This window comes from Rhinatrema bivittatum, chromosome 9 (assembly GCF_901001135.1).
Source record: "Rhinatrema bivittatum chromosome 9, aRhiBiv1.1, whole genome shotgun sequence".
NCBI lineage: Eukaryota > Metazoa > Chordata > Amphibia > Gymnophiona > Rhinatrematidae > Rhinatrema > Rhinatrema bivittatum.
The window spans coordinates 63,588,487-63,602,240 of record NC_042623.1 but is presented as its reverse complement, the minus strand read 5'-3'; the positions used below and the strand labels follow the sequence as shown (position 1 = coordinate 63,602,240).

Here is a 13,754-nt window from a genome sequence, read left to right as displayed (position 1 = left end):
GTGAGGTGGTGTATTCGAATGAATACGAGATTTTCGTGCCTTCTGCATCGCTGACTCAACAATGAGAGTTATGCGGAAGCTGAGTGGAAGCATGAAAGGGAGAATCTTTCAGCTTATATTTCATATCAATCTTTCTGGATGTTGGTGGTGTGGACAGTGGAGTATCTCAGGATTTCTCTATCAGCTGTGTGAGAACAGAATGCTGTGGAAGGGCTATTGGCTCTGTGGGGCATCAAAAATCTTCAGTATGCCCATCATTTCCTGACGTGGGTCAGGTATTTTCCTGGTTTCTACATTTAGGAATTTACCAACCTTCTCTATAAATTGAGCATAAGATAAATTTTCTTGGGGTGAAGATGGTTCTGGAGGTATCTCTGCTGGGTCAGACGGATAACCTGTGGAAGTATCTGCAGAGGAATCAGTATCGTATTCAATTGGGGTTGAATGTGGTACTGGATGGACCTTGGGTGCTGGACCTGGTGTGACACGGACCACTGGAATTGTTGGTAATTTAGCAGGTTGGGGTAGAATATTTGATTTTTCTACTGATTGTAGAAACTGAGACAGAATGTTGGTAATTCGGGTCATGGCTTGAATAGTGAGACCTGAAGTGGACGGTACTGATATTGGCTCCGTACTTAGCGGTAGAGTAAATGGGATTACATCTTCTGAACCCTGTCCTGGAGCCGGCTGAGGTTGACCAGGACTTGATGCACCAATCGAAACTATGGATTCAGATGATTCTGCTCCTTGTGAGGTAGGAGTTGTGGGCGAAATATGAGGAGGCAAAAACTCTGGTTCAGACTCCAAAATTGGCAGAGGAGATATGTCTCTTGGCCTCTTATGGCCCGAATGGTGCTTATGTTTTTGTGGAATTTGCGTCAGCTGTGCGCTGGTATGTGTCGACGACGCACCTATTAAATGAGGCATTGAGGCAGAAATATTTGTGCATCGATGCATCGGTAGTTTAGCTGTTGCGCCGGTTTGATGAAGCTTCAACGCAGAGGCATCCCTGCACCGGACGTCTTTTGGTGCATCGGTGCGCCGTACGTCCCTTGATGCCTCGAAGCTTCGAAATTTTTGAGCCCTGTTGGCGCGTCTAACTGCTGGCCGTCGATGTGTCGGTGATCTCACCGACGCATCCCCAGCACCATGCCCCGGTTTTTCACGGGTAAGCAATGGTGGGGGGTTCTGACCTGGGGGGTTCAACCGAGGAGGCTCTCCTCAATGAGGGAGACCTTTTTCTTCTTTTTGGTCCTGGTGATGTCCTTACCAAAGCATCAGATGGTGCATAGGAACCCCAAGTCCTGGATTGAAGGTCCTGTATCTTTGCTGCCCGCTGACGCTGAGTACGTGGGGACATGCGTCCACAGTCCACACAATTAACTTGGTCATGGGAGGGTCCCAGACACAAGTAACAGGATTTGTGGCCATCAGTGGCCGACAATTTTGCCACAAGAGCAAAATTTGAAATCAGGTCATGGCATTCTTCTATCTGTTGTTAATTCAAAGAAGTGCTGATGATTTTCACTGGTTTCTTCTTCTTTTTTTTTTTTTTTTACCACACAGAAGTTTCTCTCACAGGAGAGCAGAGCTCCGCGTGCCAACTGCCTTGCGGAAAAAAACTGACTGAGGAGCCTGAGATGAATCAGAGAGGATATAAGAGGGAGCACCCGGCTGAAAGTCTTTACTATACTTAGAGAGCTCCGCCACCTAGTGTCACGGAAGACGTACCCAGACAGCATGGCTAATTCAGCTGCTTATCTACATGAAAATAGCAACAGAGGTTGCAACACACTGCCAGATTAATGTTAAACATTAATTAATGGTGACCACTCAAGATGAAGCCACACAATGGAGTGAGACATTATAATATTCTCTGTTTTATTCTCCATTCCTTTCCTAATAATTCCTAACATTCTATTTGCTTTCTTGGCTGCTGCTGCTGCCACCTTAGCAGAAGATTTCAAAGTATTAGCAATGATGATGCCTAGATGTTTTTCCTAAATGGTGACTCCTAATTTGGAACCTTGCATTGTGTTGCTATAATTTTGGGTTACTCTTTCCTAAGTGCATCACTTTGGACTTGTCCACATTAAATTTCATGTTCCATTTGCATGTCCAGTCTCCCAGTTTCGCAAGGTCCTCTTGCAATTTCTCTTGAATTTTCTGTTTCTAAATTTTCCTCTTTGGTGAAGCAAAGAGCCAAAGTATACCATCAGGAATGAGCAAGTATCTGCGTTTTTCCGATGCTACATGATGACTGTATATCATCAGCTACTCACATTTTACTAATATTGTTCAGATTCTTGTAGGATTTACATTTTCAGCCAAATGGCCTTCTCTAATTTCATCTCTGACCACACATTGATATTCTAGAGGTTTTTCACCTTTTCCCCAAGAACATAAATTTTGTAAGCAAGAAGGCATTTAATATACTAGCCAGCAGCTAACAGGTCTGTTTCCTCCTTGAACCATGTCGTCGCATTCAGATTGAGGCGTCCAGATGCCTAGTACATCTAGCTTGCATCTAGATTCTGAGCTATGAACTTAGAAAGCAGAAGGATACTTAGCTCATTCATACAATCTATTTTTTACTGCAGGCTTAATGTTCAGTTGCACAGATAAGTTAAATCGTTGTTAGAACACTGACAAATGTAAAACTCCCATTGGAAATATGATGATTTAAAGCAAACATACCATGCATGAATAATATCCCCAACATGGTTCTGTTTCAAAGGATTAAAGTTTAAAAAAATAAATTAATTTAAAAAATTGTACATCATTTGTTGCATTTTTCACAACAGCAATTCCATATGCTAAAACTGATTAATTTAGCATCCTTGGGACTGGCTGTAGGCTAACTAGCATCCTGTGCGAAAACTGAAATTGGCACCTCTCTCCTCTCCCTTTCAGTGGTGGAAGTTCTGGCACAGAACTCCCTGCTTCGGTAGTGGCAGTGGCTCCAGCATAGCATCCCCATTTTCTCCTCTCCTACCCAGCAACCCTTCCTCTCTCCCCTCATCCTTTGCCCAGCACCACTAGCCCCCTTTCTCTTTCGCTCTGCCTACGATATGGAAAGTCATGGTGAAAAAGAGGGTGTCAGCATGGCACCCAGTGCAGCTGCACAGACCGCAAACCCAAATCATCATCCCTGGGCATCCATATAACTTTACAGATCTTGGCAAAGGATGGCTAAATTTAGAAGGACACTTCTTAAAGCTTTTTTTTTTTTTTTTTTTTTTTAAACACTACCACTGCATCTGTCAGCCTTTTATAAACTGCTGCTGGGAATTCTTGCACTGCCAGAAATAAAACTTGCAAAAGCAGATCTGTTTATAGTTTATGATAAACAGATTTAAGTCAATGTGTAGCAGCTAAATCATCAACAGGACCTGATTAACTGTTAATCACGAACATGGCTGACCCTGTCTTCCAGTACCAGGCTTCTCTTTCCCTCCAATGTCGTCCTTTCAGCATTGGAGGAACAAAGGCCACTGTGACACTGGAAGCGGAGACCTGCAGCAACATAGATGAGCCGCCTGGAAACTTTGAGAGTTTTCACATGATTCTAACATGCTATAACTTTATAAAAAGTGAATTTCTGTCAGAAATCCTTTGGTTATGTTGCCTGGCAGCCAAGTTTGCTCATTCATTCTCCAGAGAGAGCTCGAAAACTAGTGATTCGATAGAATACTTACAGGGTCCCTCAGCTCCTCATTATCTCGGAGGGATGGTCGAGGCATTTTCAGTGGGATCTCGTCGCCACATTCAGTATCGGAAGCATTTGGAGATTCGGCTAAATCAAGGAACTCGTCTCGCCTATGACCTCTGAACCTGATTTTGTCTAATCTCTTTAGCATGTTCAGGACCAAACTTTTCTGCTTTACTTTAACATGTCGGTTGAAGTTCCTGCAGAAGATAAACAAAGGATAGAATTATTAGTTTTTTAAAAGATTTTAAAAAAACAAAAACTGCAAGCTACTTTCAAAGCCAAGCAACAATGGATGCTTGCAAATGCGATCCTAGCTTGCACTTAGAACAAAGTTATATTTATTTAATTTTATTTATTTATTTAGTATTTTTATATACAAACGGTCGTTGGGAACATCCCATCGGTTTACATTTGAACACAATATCGCAACAGGCTTTATGTAGAACAATAACATGAGAAATGGTAGGGAGGAATAGGGAGAGTAGAAGGTTCAATCCAACAACAGTAGCTACAAATATAATACTCAGAAGCAGTAATTATATCCCCTGCGTATCGTGCACACTCTTAAAATTATGTAACACTTGGCCTGCAGCAGTCCAAAATGCTACTGTTTAGAAACTTTTAAGCCACTTCCCTAAAAATGTTCAACACTCTGGGAGCAGCCAGGTTAGCAAGAATCAGATGTTCTCTTGCCCAATGAATGCGGAGTCTGCATCTTTTGAGACCACAAACAGCATCAGACAATCCATGAAACAAGTGGGTGATGTGTGACACTGGAAGCTTCCAGAGCTTATGGACAAATACAGGAAAGCAGCTTTGAGAATTGCAAAAACTAACAAAACAGCAGCAGCACTGAAAGAGCCAGTGATTACATTGTGTATGTACTTTTCAGTCATTGAACTGGACAGAGCATCACTCTGCCAGTTTTCCACCACGCCTACAAACTTAAGAAATATAATTCAAACAGATCACCACATTTCTCTTTTTCTTTCCTCTCTTTGAAAATGACACTGATGTAGGACAATAATTAAAGCAAGACCACGTACTAAGGATCACCAATGCACATATTTTGATATAGTATACCATTGCTACCTTCTAAATCCCTCGACCAGTGGTGCTCACTTCCAGTCTGTTTCACAATATCCATCATGAATGTTTGTGTGATATTTATTCATTTGATCTCAGAATCTGAATAGTTTGTTATGAAAGATGACCAGAAGTCCAGCTAGTTCACACTTCTGTAATCCGGCAGAAGCAGAGGGTGGAGATAAAGTAAAGAACCAGTTTGGAAGGAAAAAAAAAAAAAAGTTTGCCCATCCCCAAATATGGTGATCACTTCAGAACTACTATAGCATGCCAGTCACTAAGAAGTTTTTCATGTAAAAGTTACTCTTGGATTGATTTAATTCTATAGCCATACCTACTTCTGCCAATAAGATGCTCCATCTTTTCACTACTTCCAGTTCATATTTTTTTTTTAGGTGATAAAATCTATTATCCCCTTAATGTTACAGGGTGCATCCTTGTTTCACTGGTTGTTTCTTCATGAAGAGGGAGATGAAAGCTCCTGCAAAATTCCTGTAGGGTCCATTAATATCTGTATACACATAATTAAATTACTACTTAAGTATAGATAACCCAGTCTGAACAACCTTTCAGCGTGCATAAGGCTCTGTGCCCCATCATCAGCTTAACAGGTCCCGTTTGCAACTTTTCTAGCATTTGGATACACCCTATTTGAGAACAGGTGCCACAAACAGAACCCCATATGCCAACCATGGTCTAACGATCACCTTGTACAGTGGAAGGGGCATAGGAATTTTAGGTAATATACGCAAGCCCTTTTAGAAGCTACCAGGTATTAATAAATAATACCCTCTCGAAGAAAATAAACCTAAACACTGGTGTTCCAAGGCTCTGCACTATCCGCAACCCTTTTCAACATATACCTTCTCCCGCTTTGTCACTGTCTATCTGACCTAGGGCTTACCCAATTCCTATACGCGGACGACATCCAAATATTAATCCCAATCCAAAATACTCTGGAAGAAACCTACAAAAAAAACAGCCTCACATCTCTCCAAAATAAAACTATTAACCAACATGAAACTCATAATAAACATCGAAAAGACAGAAATAATTCTCCTGGATAGGAAAAACACACCATCACCCCCACCACTGCTCAACATACAGAACCAAAAGACAACAATCTCACCGGTCTCACATGCTTGTAATTTAGGAGTCATCATCGACAGGGAATTATCCTTCAAGAACCACATCACGAATAAAATTAAAGGAAGGATACCACAAACTACTCACACTAAGACGATTAAAACCATTCCTTACTCCAGATGATTTCAGAACAGTCCTTCAACTACTCATCTTTTCCAACCTGGATTATTGCAACTCCCTATTATTTGGATTACCACTCTCCACCATCCTCCCACTACAAATTTTGCAAAACACTGCCGCCAGAATCCTCACAGGAACAAAAAAGCACGAACATATTACGCCAATTCTCATAGCTCTACATTGGCTCCCAATAAAACATTGAATATATTACAAAATACTGACACTACTGCACAAAGCAATATACGAAGAACAAACTAACTGGTTAAGTAAAACAATAAAAATATACACACCTCAACGAAACCTCCGCTTAACCAACAAAGGCCTTCTGAAAATCCCACCTACGCACTCCAAACAACTAACCTCAACCCATGAAAGAGCCATATTCCTCAGCAGCCCCAAACTCTGAAACACCCTCCCAACGGAACTAAGGACTCAACAAACCTAAAAACCTTCAAAAAGGACCTTAAAACCTGGATGTTCACCAATGCCTACCAAAACACCCAATGACTCATACACACCCTCCCCAAAATATAACACAAATCTGGACTGAAACCTCCTTGCCCCCGCCCTATTAACCTTCATTCAGAACCCCACCATGTTCCCCTTGCTACGTTAAGAATATCTCCCTCAATTTTAATAATGCTTTAAATGAACGCTGTATGTATAAATGAACGCTCTATGTACGTCAATGCATCTACTAACCTTCTAACACTTTATCCATAGAAGACGTGTTAACCAATATGAATACGATGTTAATCCCCATCCTAATCCCAACATTTTACCCATCGAAACTTGTAAACTGTTGTGATGGCGAAACCGAATGACGGTATATAAAACTCTATAAATAAATAATCAGTGGACAACGTTAAGGTTTAAACTATAAGGCTGCCACAGACTGACTCTCACAGAATAGCAGTGCATGAAAGATGACCCTCCTATTTTATTAAATTACATATTTACTCGTCTTATGGTTTGTTGAAGCAGTATGTCAGACTGCACTTGCTGCAGTAATGCCTGGTGAAGTGGCTGGCCATAAAGACGCTAGCATCTTCCTGTTCCTTGGCGACTGCTACCATTATCCAGAAGGAACAGAACAATAATAAAAAGGAGGAGCAGCCAAACCTGGAGGTTCCTGCTGTTACAGAACTAAGCGCATTCTATTTTGATGTAAAAAAAAAAAAATGATTTCAAGTCATTTTAATTAAAAAAACAAAAAAACAAAACTGTTTCAAAACCACCGAGATCCTCACCTGGATAATTTAGGATCACTAAAGCAGCAGTTAGCAATAAGTCAGAAAGAGGCGTTCCCATTCCAGAAGTCTAGGCCAGTCCCACAACGGTTACCATACCCACTCCTAACGCCGCAGAGCCCCGATTAAGCTGTTGAAGACAGTCGGGTGGGCAGACTCCAGAAGAGGCCGCCTGAAAAGAGGAAGGCTAGGGCGGGGGCGCCGCGATGCAGGCGATCGGCATGACGGCCTCTGGTCTGACAGGGCTGGAGCGGCTCGCAGAGGCGACGGCTGCCACCGGTGCGGTGAACCCTCTACCGGCGAAGGAGCAGCACCGAGAGGCAGGCGCCTTTCCACGCGACGTCCTGACAGCGCGCCAGACACGCTGCCTGAGGGGAGAAACCCGAAAGTTCCCGAATAAATGCAGGCAAAGTGTCACGGACAGACAACCTCCAGTTTCATTATTTGGTAAAACGCCATTAAATTTACACAGCATCTTACAAGAGATCGGAAAAAAAAAAAAAAAGAGCCAACTAAAAAATTGTTTGCGGTCTGCAGACAGTGACATATTGGGGGGGGGGGGGGGGAGCCTCGAGGTAAGTCAGACCTGAACCTCTCCCGTACACTACTACCCGCTGAAACGATTCAGTAAACGAAAGTGGCATTCCCGGGAGTTAAACGCTGGTGGCTTCTGTGGTAATTTCTGACCGCTCTGCTATGAGCCTTTGCCACAGTGTAGTGTGTATGCACCATCTTCCGCGCGAGATTTTTTTTGGTAACTTCTTAAAGCAACGTTTGGACAAGAACACTGCTCGGAAAGCATTAAAAGTTACAGCGCCACAGAACGGGATCGGAATGGCGCTCCGGACTGCGGCTGGAGAGGGTCTTTGTCATCTGAAGCGCCCCAAGCTTGCCGCCTTACGGAATCTGAAGGGCAGGGCTCCTGAAAGCTGCTTTCAACACTGCAAATGCCTCGCGCCGGCAGGTCGGCGCAACCAGGGACTTGCCCTGCCCCCATTTCCCCCCCATCAAACCAAGGAACGCCTGAGCTGGCACGCCATTACTTTTCAGTTAATAGTCCACATTACACACAAAAAAAACCACTGGGGAGAAGAGCAGCTTACAGCACGCCAGATGACTTCTGGGCAGAGGGAACAGCAACGATGAAGACGGGCAGGGGCGGCGGAATGCCTTGTTTGGTTGGGGGGAGGGGCCAACCAAGCGCCGCCCCAACTCCAGTCCCAGCTCTGCCAATTTCTTATTTATGTTTTCAGTTCTCTTTCTTTAAGTACATTCTTTCCGTAAATCATAGATTAGACTTATTTATTCCCAGACCTAGCAATAAAATACTTGATGCTAGAAAACTGCTAGGTTCTTCTTTATGCCTGCAGTCAGGGATGGTCTGCCCCTGAGAAAAACAACATTATTAATAGCAGTGCCAGTATTAAGTGGCTGTGTTTGGAGAGAGAAGATCCTCAAATGCCAAGAAACGTAATCAGAGACCAAAATACTTTGGCCTAAAGATACAGAAACAGTCCTAATTGTTTCGGCACCACTCGCCTGCAAGCTCACCTTGATTTGTAGCCCCAGCATTTATCACCTGGGTAAGAAAGAGACAGGGAATGGTGAGGGCTTGTGCATGGCAAATTCTCGCAGGGTCAATGCAAGGGTAATTAGGCATCCTAAGTGAATCTTATATCCTTGTGGGCCTCCCTCTTAACACACACAAAGTCACACCAATGAGAGAAAACACACCAATGAGAGAAACACACCAATGAGAGAAACCTTAACACACCAATGAGAGAAACCTACAAAGGAGCACTACAAGCCCCACCAGCTAAAGCCACACGACTCATCTCTACCAGGGACCGAGCTTTTTCTACAGCAGGTCCAGCCATTTGGAACAACCTCCCTGCAGATCTCAGAATGGAACCATGCCTACCAACATTTAAAAAAAAACTCAAAACTTGGCTCCTCTTACAAGCCTTCCCTGATCCATCAAACTTTCATTAGATAACTACTCAGCTTATGAATATGAATTCCGAACTTCGCCACTCCAATACTCACCTCATTCACTAGTTTGCTACCCTAATAAGCTAACTAGCTATAGACCAGGCTCGGACATTTCACATTGTATTTAATTTAATACACTCTTAAGGCTTCTCTTTTCCAGCTGATCCAGCTTCCAAGTTCAAGGTCCTTGTTATTATGTAACTTTTGCTTCTCTGCTTTGGTCTCCGCTAATTATAAAAAAGTTGTTCCTCATGTTACGTTATGTTATACTGTTCTACCCCTGTTCGATGTAAACTGACCTGATATGGTATTCAACCTTGAAGGTCGGTATAGAAAAATGTTAAATAAAATAATAAATAAAGTACAGTCTTTTGAGGTAAAAATATCATTTACAACATCATGTATATTATATTTACATACACTGCTGTGGTGCTAACAAGGAAACCCTGCAAGAGACATACTGTAAAATGTGTTGAGTTTGGGCACTTGGTCCTCAGAAAGCCATATGTAAACTGAACTACAATTACAATATACTAAACCTCCCATATTAAAACACTAATTGCCAGTATTCAAACAGTGAGAACCCTACCCATTAAAATGCAATAAGTCAACTATTATTCCAGGCCCTAAAACACCAATACACATCCTATTAGAAAAACAGAAAGTCAGATTGCTATAGATCACTACACAGAAACTAGACAGTAGCAGAATACCTCACCTCAGTCACACATGCAGAGGACAGACAGACACCCTCACCAAGTAGAATTAAGAGACCATAAAAAAAAAAGACAAAAATTGAACCCAACCCCCAGACTCTGTTTGCAGTGCAAAAATAGAAAACATATCACCATTCTTCATACAAACAATACAGTCAAGAAATATATCAGTTGTAACAGTAAAACCATACTAATAAAAAAATTAAATATTTCAAAATAGCTGACAAATAGAATAAGTCTACAATTAGAGTCATAAAAATGTTTAAAATCAATAGAATGTTCAACACACCCAATAACAAACTAATAAGGATACAAAAAAATTCCCTGCTCTCCATATCTGGGAACTTTTGATTTCCAGTCACTCTGAGATTGTATATACACACATTCATTCTCACACACATAACTCACTCTTCTCCCCCTCTGGAACGCTCAAACGGCAGCAGCCTCAATCTTCAGCCCATAGAGCAGACTGGCCTCCTCCTCCTTCCATCCGGGGCACAGGCTGACACTGCTCCTGCTTCTCCTGGCTGTTGCAACTGTACCTTTTTTCCCCCACATGTGCATGCCCATGTAGCAATTTCCTCTTCTGTGCCCACAGAGAAGGGAAGAACAAAGTCACAATTGTTGCAGTCTTTCCACCCCGAAAATAGTGGTGCTCTAGGCTGCTGCCTAGTTTTTCCAATGGCCCTGCACTCTCTCACTCCCCTCTCTCACCTTAGTCATACGCCCTTCCCTTTCCCATTTCTCCTTTTCTTTCCTCCCCTCATTCACATCCCCTTCCCTCACTCAACCCCTTCCCTCGCTTTTCATTCACTCACCCATCCCATCGACTCATCCCTATTCCCTACCCTGCACTCCTCTCACAGACCCCCCTCTTGCCAAACACACGTTCGCATTTTCTCACTCTTTCCCTTCTCATCCCACTCACCCACTGTGTCTTCTACCCTGTGGGCATATCACCATCCTACGCTGCCTCAGAGTTCTCTTCTTGCCCACGGGAGGGGTGGGAACCCTACAGGTGGGTCATCATTTGACAGTAATGCAGTCACAACAGTTGGGGGATCTTCTGTCTATAGGCAGGGATAGTCTGCCCCGAGAAGGATGGACAGGCCAGAGCCTGGATGGCCCACCCCATTCCGACACCTATGCAGGTTTTCCAACTCCTACTTGAAAAAAGTCACTAGATCCACTGTGAAAAATCTACAGACTGGGTAAAAAGTTAATAAAACTATGCTGTTGCACAATGATGTCTATCAGTCTAAGATTGGTAGAGAAAAAGGGGTGGCTCACACACTATTGAGCTCTCTCAGAAAATGACATATACATTCTGTCAGTCACACACACACACACACACACACATATAAGAACATAAAACTTGCTATACTGGGTGAGACCAAAGATCCATCAAGATCAGCATCCTGTTTCCCATATTGGTCAATCCAGGTCACAAGTATCTGGCTTGCTCCCAAGGGGTAGACAGAATCCATGCTGCTGATCCCAGGAATAAGCAGTGCATTTCTGCAGAAATCCTCTCTACTGCTGCTTATGTGCTCATGTAGCAAGTATCCCCTCCTCTGGGCTGGCTAAGGGCACTACAATATGTAAAGCTCCTGCTCTTCTTGCCAGGCCTTACCCAGCTTGCAGCAACAATATTTATACTTCCTCCTCCCTTTTCAGTCAATAGCCCACTGCACTGCCCTTCTCTGAGATCAGCCCAGCCAGCTCACACAAAGGCCTGACTAGCATGGCAGAGAAATTCCCCTGACGTCTAGCAGCGCAGCAGCAAAAAAAAAACAAAACCCCAAAAAAACAGGATTACTGATGATAACACAATCCTCATGATGTCTTTTGTTCTGCTGCTGGCAGCCTATCATATAGTGATAATAAAGTTGCAGCTCCTGCTTTTTTTTTTTTTGCTGGTTGTGATATGTTCTCCTTCCAGCAGAGAAAGCTCTTCTGTGACATTATCAGACTCTCCAGCGTGAAGGGAGGAGACTGAACCAGCAGAGCATGTTTTGTGGAAGCAGGGGCTGGCAAAACAAGCATGGCTCTCTAGCCAGGGATGTCACTCTCTTATACTCTCCTGCAGCACCCTAGCCAAAGGAGGTCTCACTCTCTTATACTCTCCTGCAGCACCCTAGCCGAGGAGGTCTCACTCTCTTATACTCTCCTACAGCACCCTAACCAGAGGAGGTCTCATTCTCTTATACTCTCCTGCAGCACTCTAGTCAGAGAAGGTCTCTCTCTTGCACTTTTCAGCTTCCACATATGCTTTGTAAGTAGGGAACCAGACTGAAATTGAGAAGGGGAGGAAGGAGCAGTCGTTGCTGATGGTGGCCCAAATTATTTTGGGGGGTTGGAGGGGGGTGTCATGTCCTCTGTGGCAGCCGCCCTTCCAATGTGTATGAAGATGTGAACAATTTTGTTTTCCTTGTGAAGCACAGTTTAACTATTAGATAAAGACCTACTGGCTCTTTCACCTACAGAAATGGTCCTGCATCCATCCTTTCAACTAGTGACACACTCACACATACACCCCTTCCACACAGAACTGTATCTGACTGCTCCATGTTATCACTCATGGTATTACAACTCCAGTGAAGTAATAAAACTCAGACTGTGTCAGAGATTATTTGTGACAGCTCTAAATATAGCTGCTCCCAGGGAAAGTGGGACAAAACGATTACATGACAGTTACATTTGGAACCACTGCAGGGTGCGTATTACTACTTAAGTACATTTTAAATGCTGCTTAATACATAGAAGATAAGATATGCCATGCTGGGTCAGACCAAGGGTCCATCAAGCCCAGCATCCTGTGGCCAACAGTGACCAATCCAAGTCACAAGTACCCAAACATTAAATAGATCCCAAGCTACTATTCCTTATTGATTAATAGCAATTTATGGACTTCTCCACTACAAACTTATCCAAACCTTTTTTAAACGCAGATATACTAACTGCCGTAACCACATCCTCAGGCAATGAATTCCAGAGCTTAACTATTTGTTGAGTGAAAACTAATTTTCTCCAATTTGTTTTAAATGAGCTATTTGCTAACTTCATGGAGTGCCCCTTAGTCCTTCTATTATCTGAGAGAGTAAATAACTGATTTACATTAACCTGTTCAAGTCCTTTCATGATTTTGTAGACCTCTCTCATATCCTCCCTCAGCAGTCTCTTCTCCAAGCTGACAGCCCTAATCTCTTTAGACTTTCCTCACAGGGGAGCTGTTCCATGCCCCTTATCATTTTGGTCGCCCTTCTCTGCTCTCTCAAATGCAGCTATATCTTTTTTGAGATGCGGCAACCAGAACTGCACACAGTATTCAAGGTGTGGTCTCACCATGCAGCGATACAGAGGCATTATGACATGCACTGTTTTATTAACCATTCCCTTCCTAATAATTCCTAACATTCTGTTTGCTTTTTTGATCACCACTGCACACTGAGCTGACGATTTCAATGTATTATCCACTGTGACGCCTAGATCTCTTTCCTGCGTGGTAACTCCTAAGATGGAACCTAACATTTTGTAACTACAGCAAGGGTTATTTTTCCCTATAAGCATCACTTTGCACTTGTCCACGTTAAATTTAATCTGCCAATCTTCCAGTCTCACAAGGTCTTCCTGCAATTTATCAAAATCTGCTTGAGATTTAACTACTCTGCATAATTTTGTGTCATCCGCAAATGTGGGTCAGAGGGAGCCTGTGTGAGGGGTCAAACT

General features: G+C 43.0%; 1 protein-coding gene across 4 annotated transcripts in view; it reads right to left on the bottom strand.

Annotated features, from left to right (window-relative positions):
- GRAMD4 (GRAM domain containing 4) overlaps positions 1–13,754 on the bottom strand; it is a 210,480-nt gene that overhangs the window by 161,537 nt on the left and 35,189 nt on the right. For 2 of the 4 annotated variants that reach the window (XM_029617381.1, XM_029617380.1), the window contains exon 2: positions 3,702–3,912. In XM_029617381.1, coding sequence (XP_029473241.1) covers positions 3,702–3,912 — 211 coding nt within the window. Of the gene's footprint in view, positions 1–3,701; positions 3,913–7,317; positions 7,844–8,420; positions 8,502–13,754 lie in introns of those variants that run through there. The other 2 variants (XM_029617382.1, XM_029617383.1) reach the window with 2 other exon arrangements.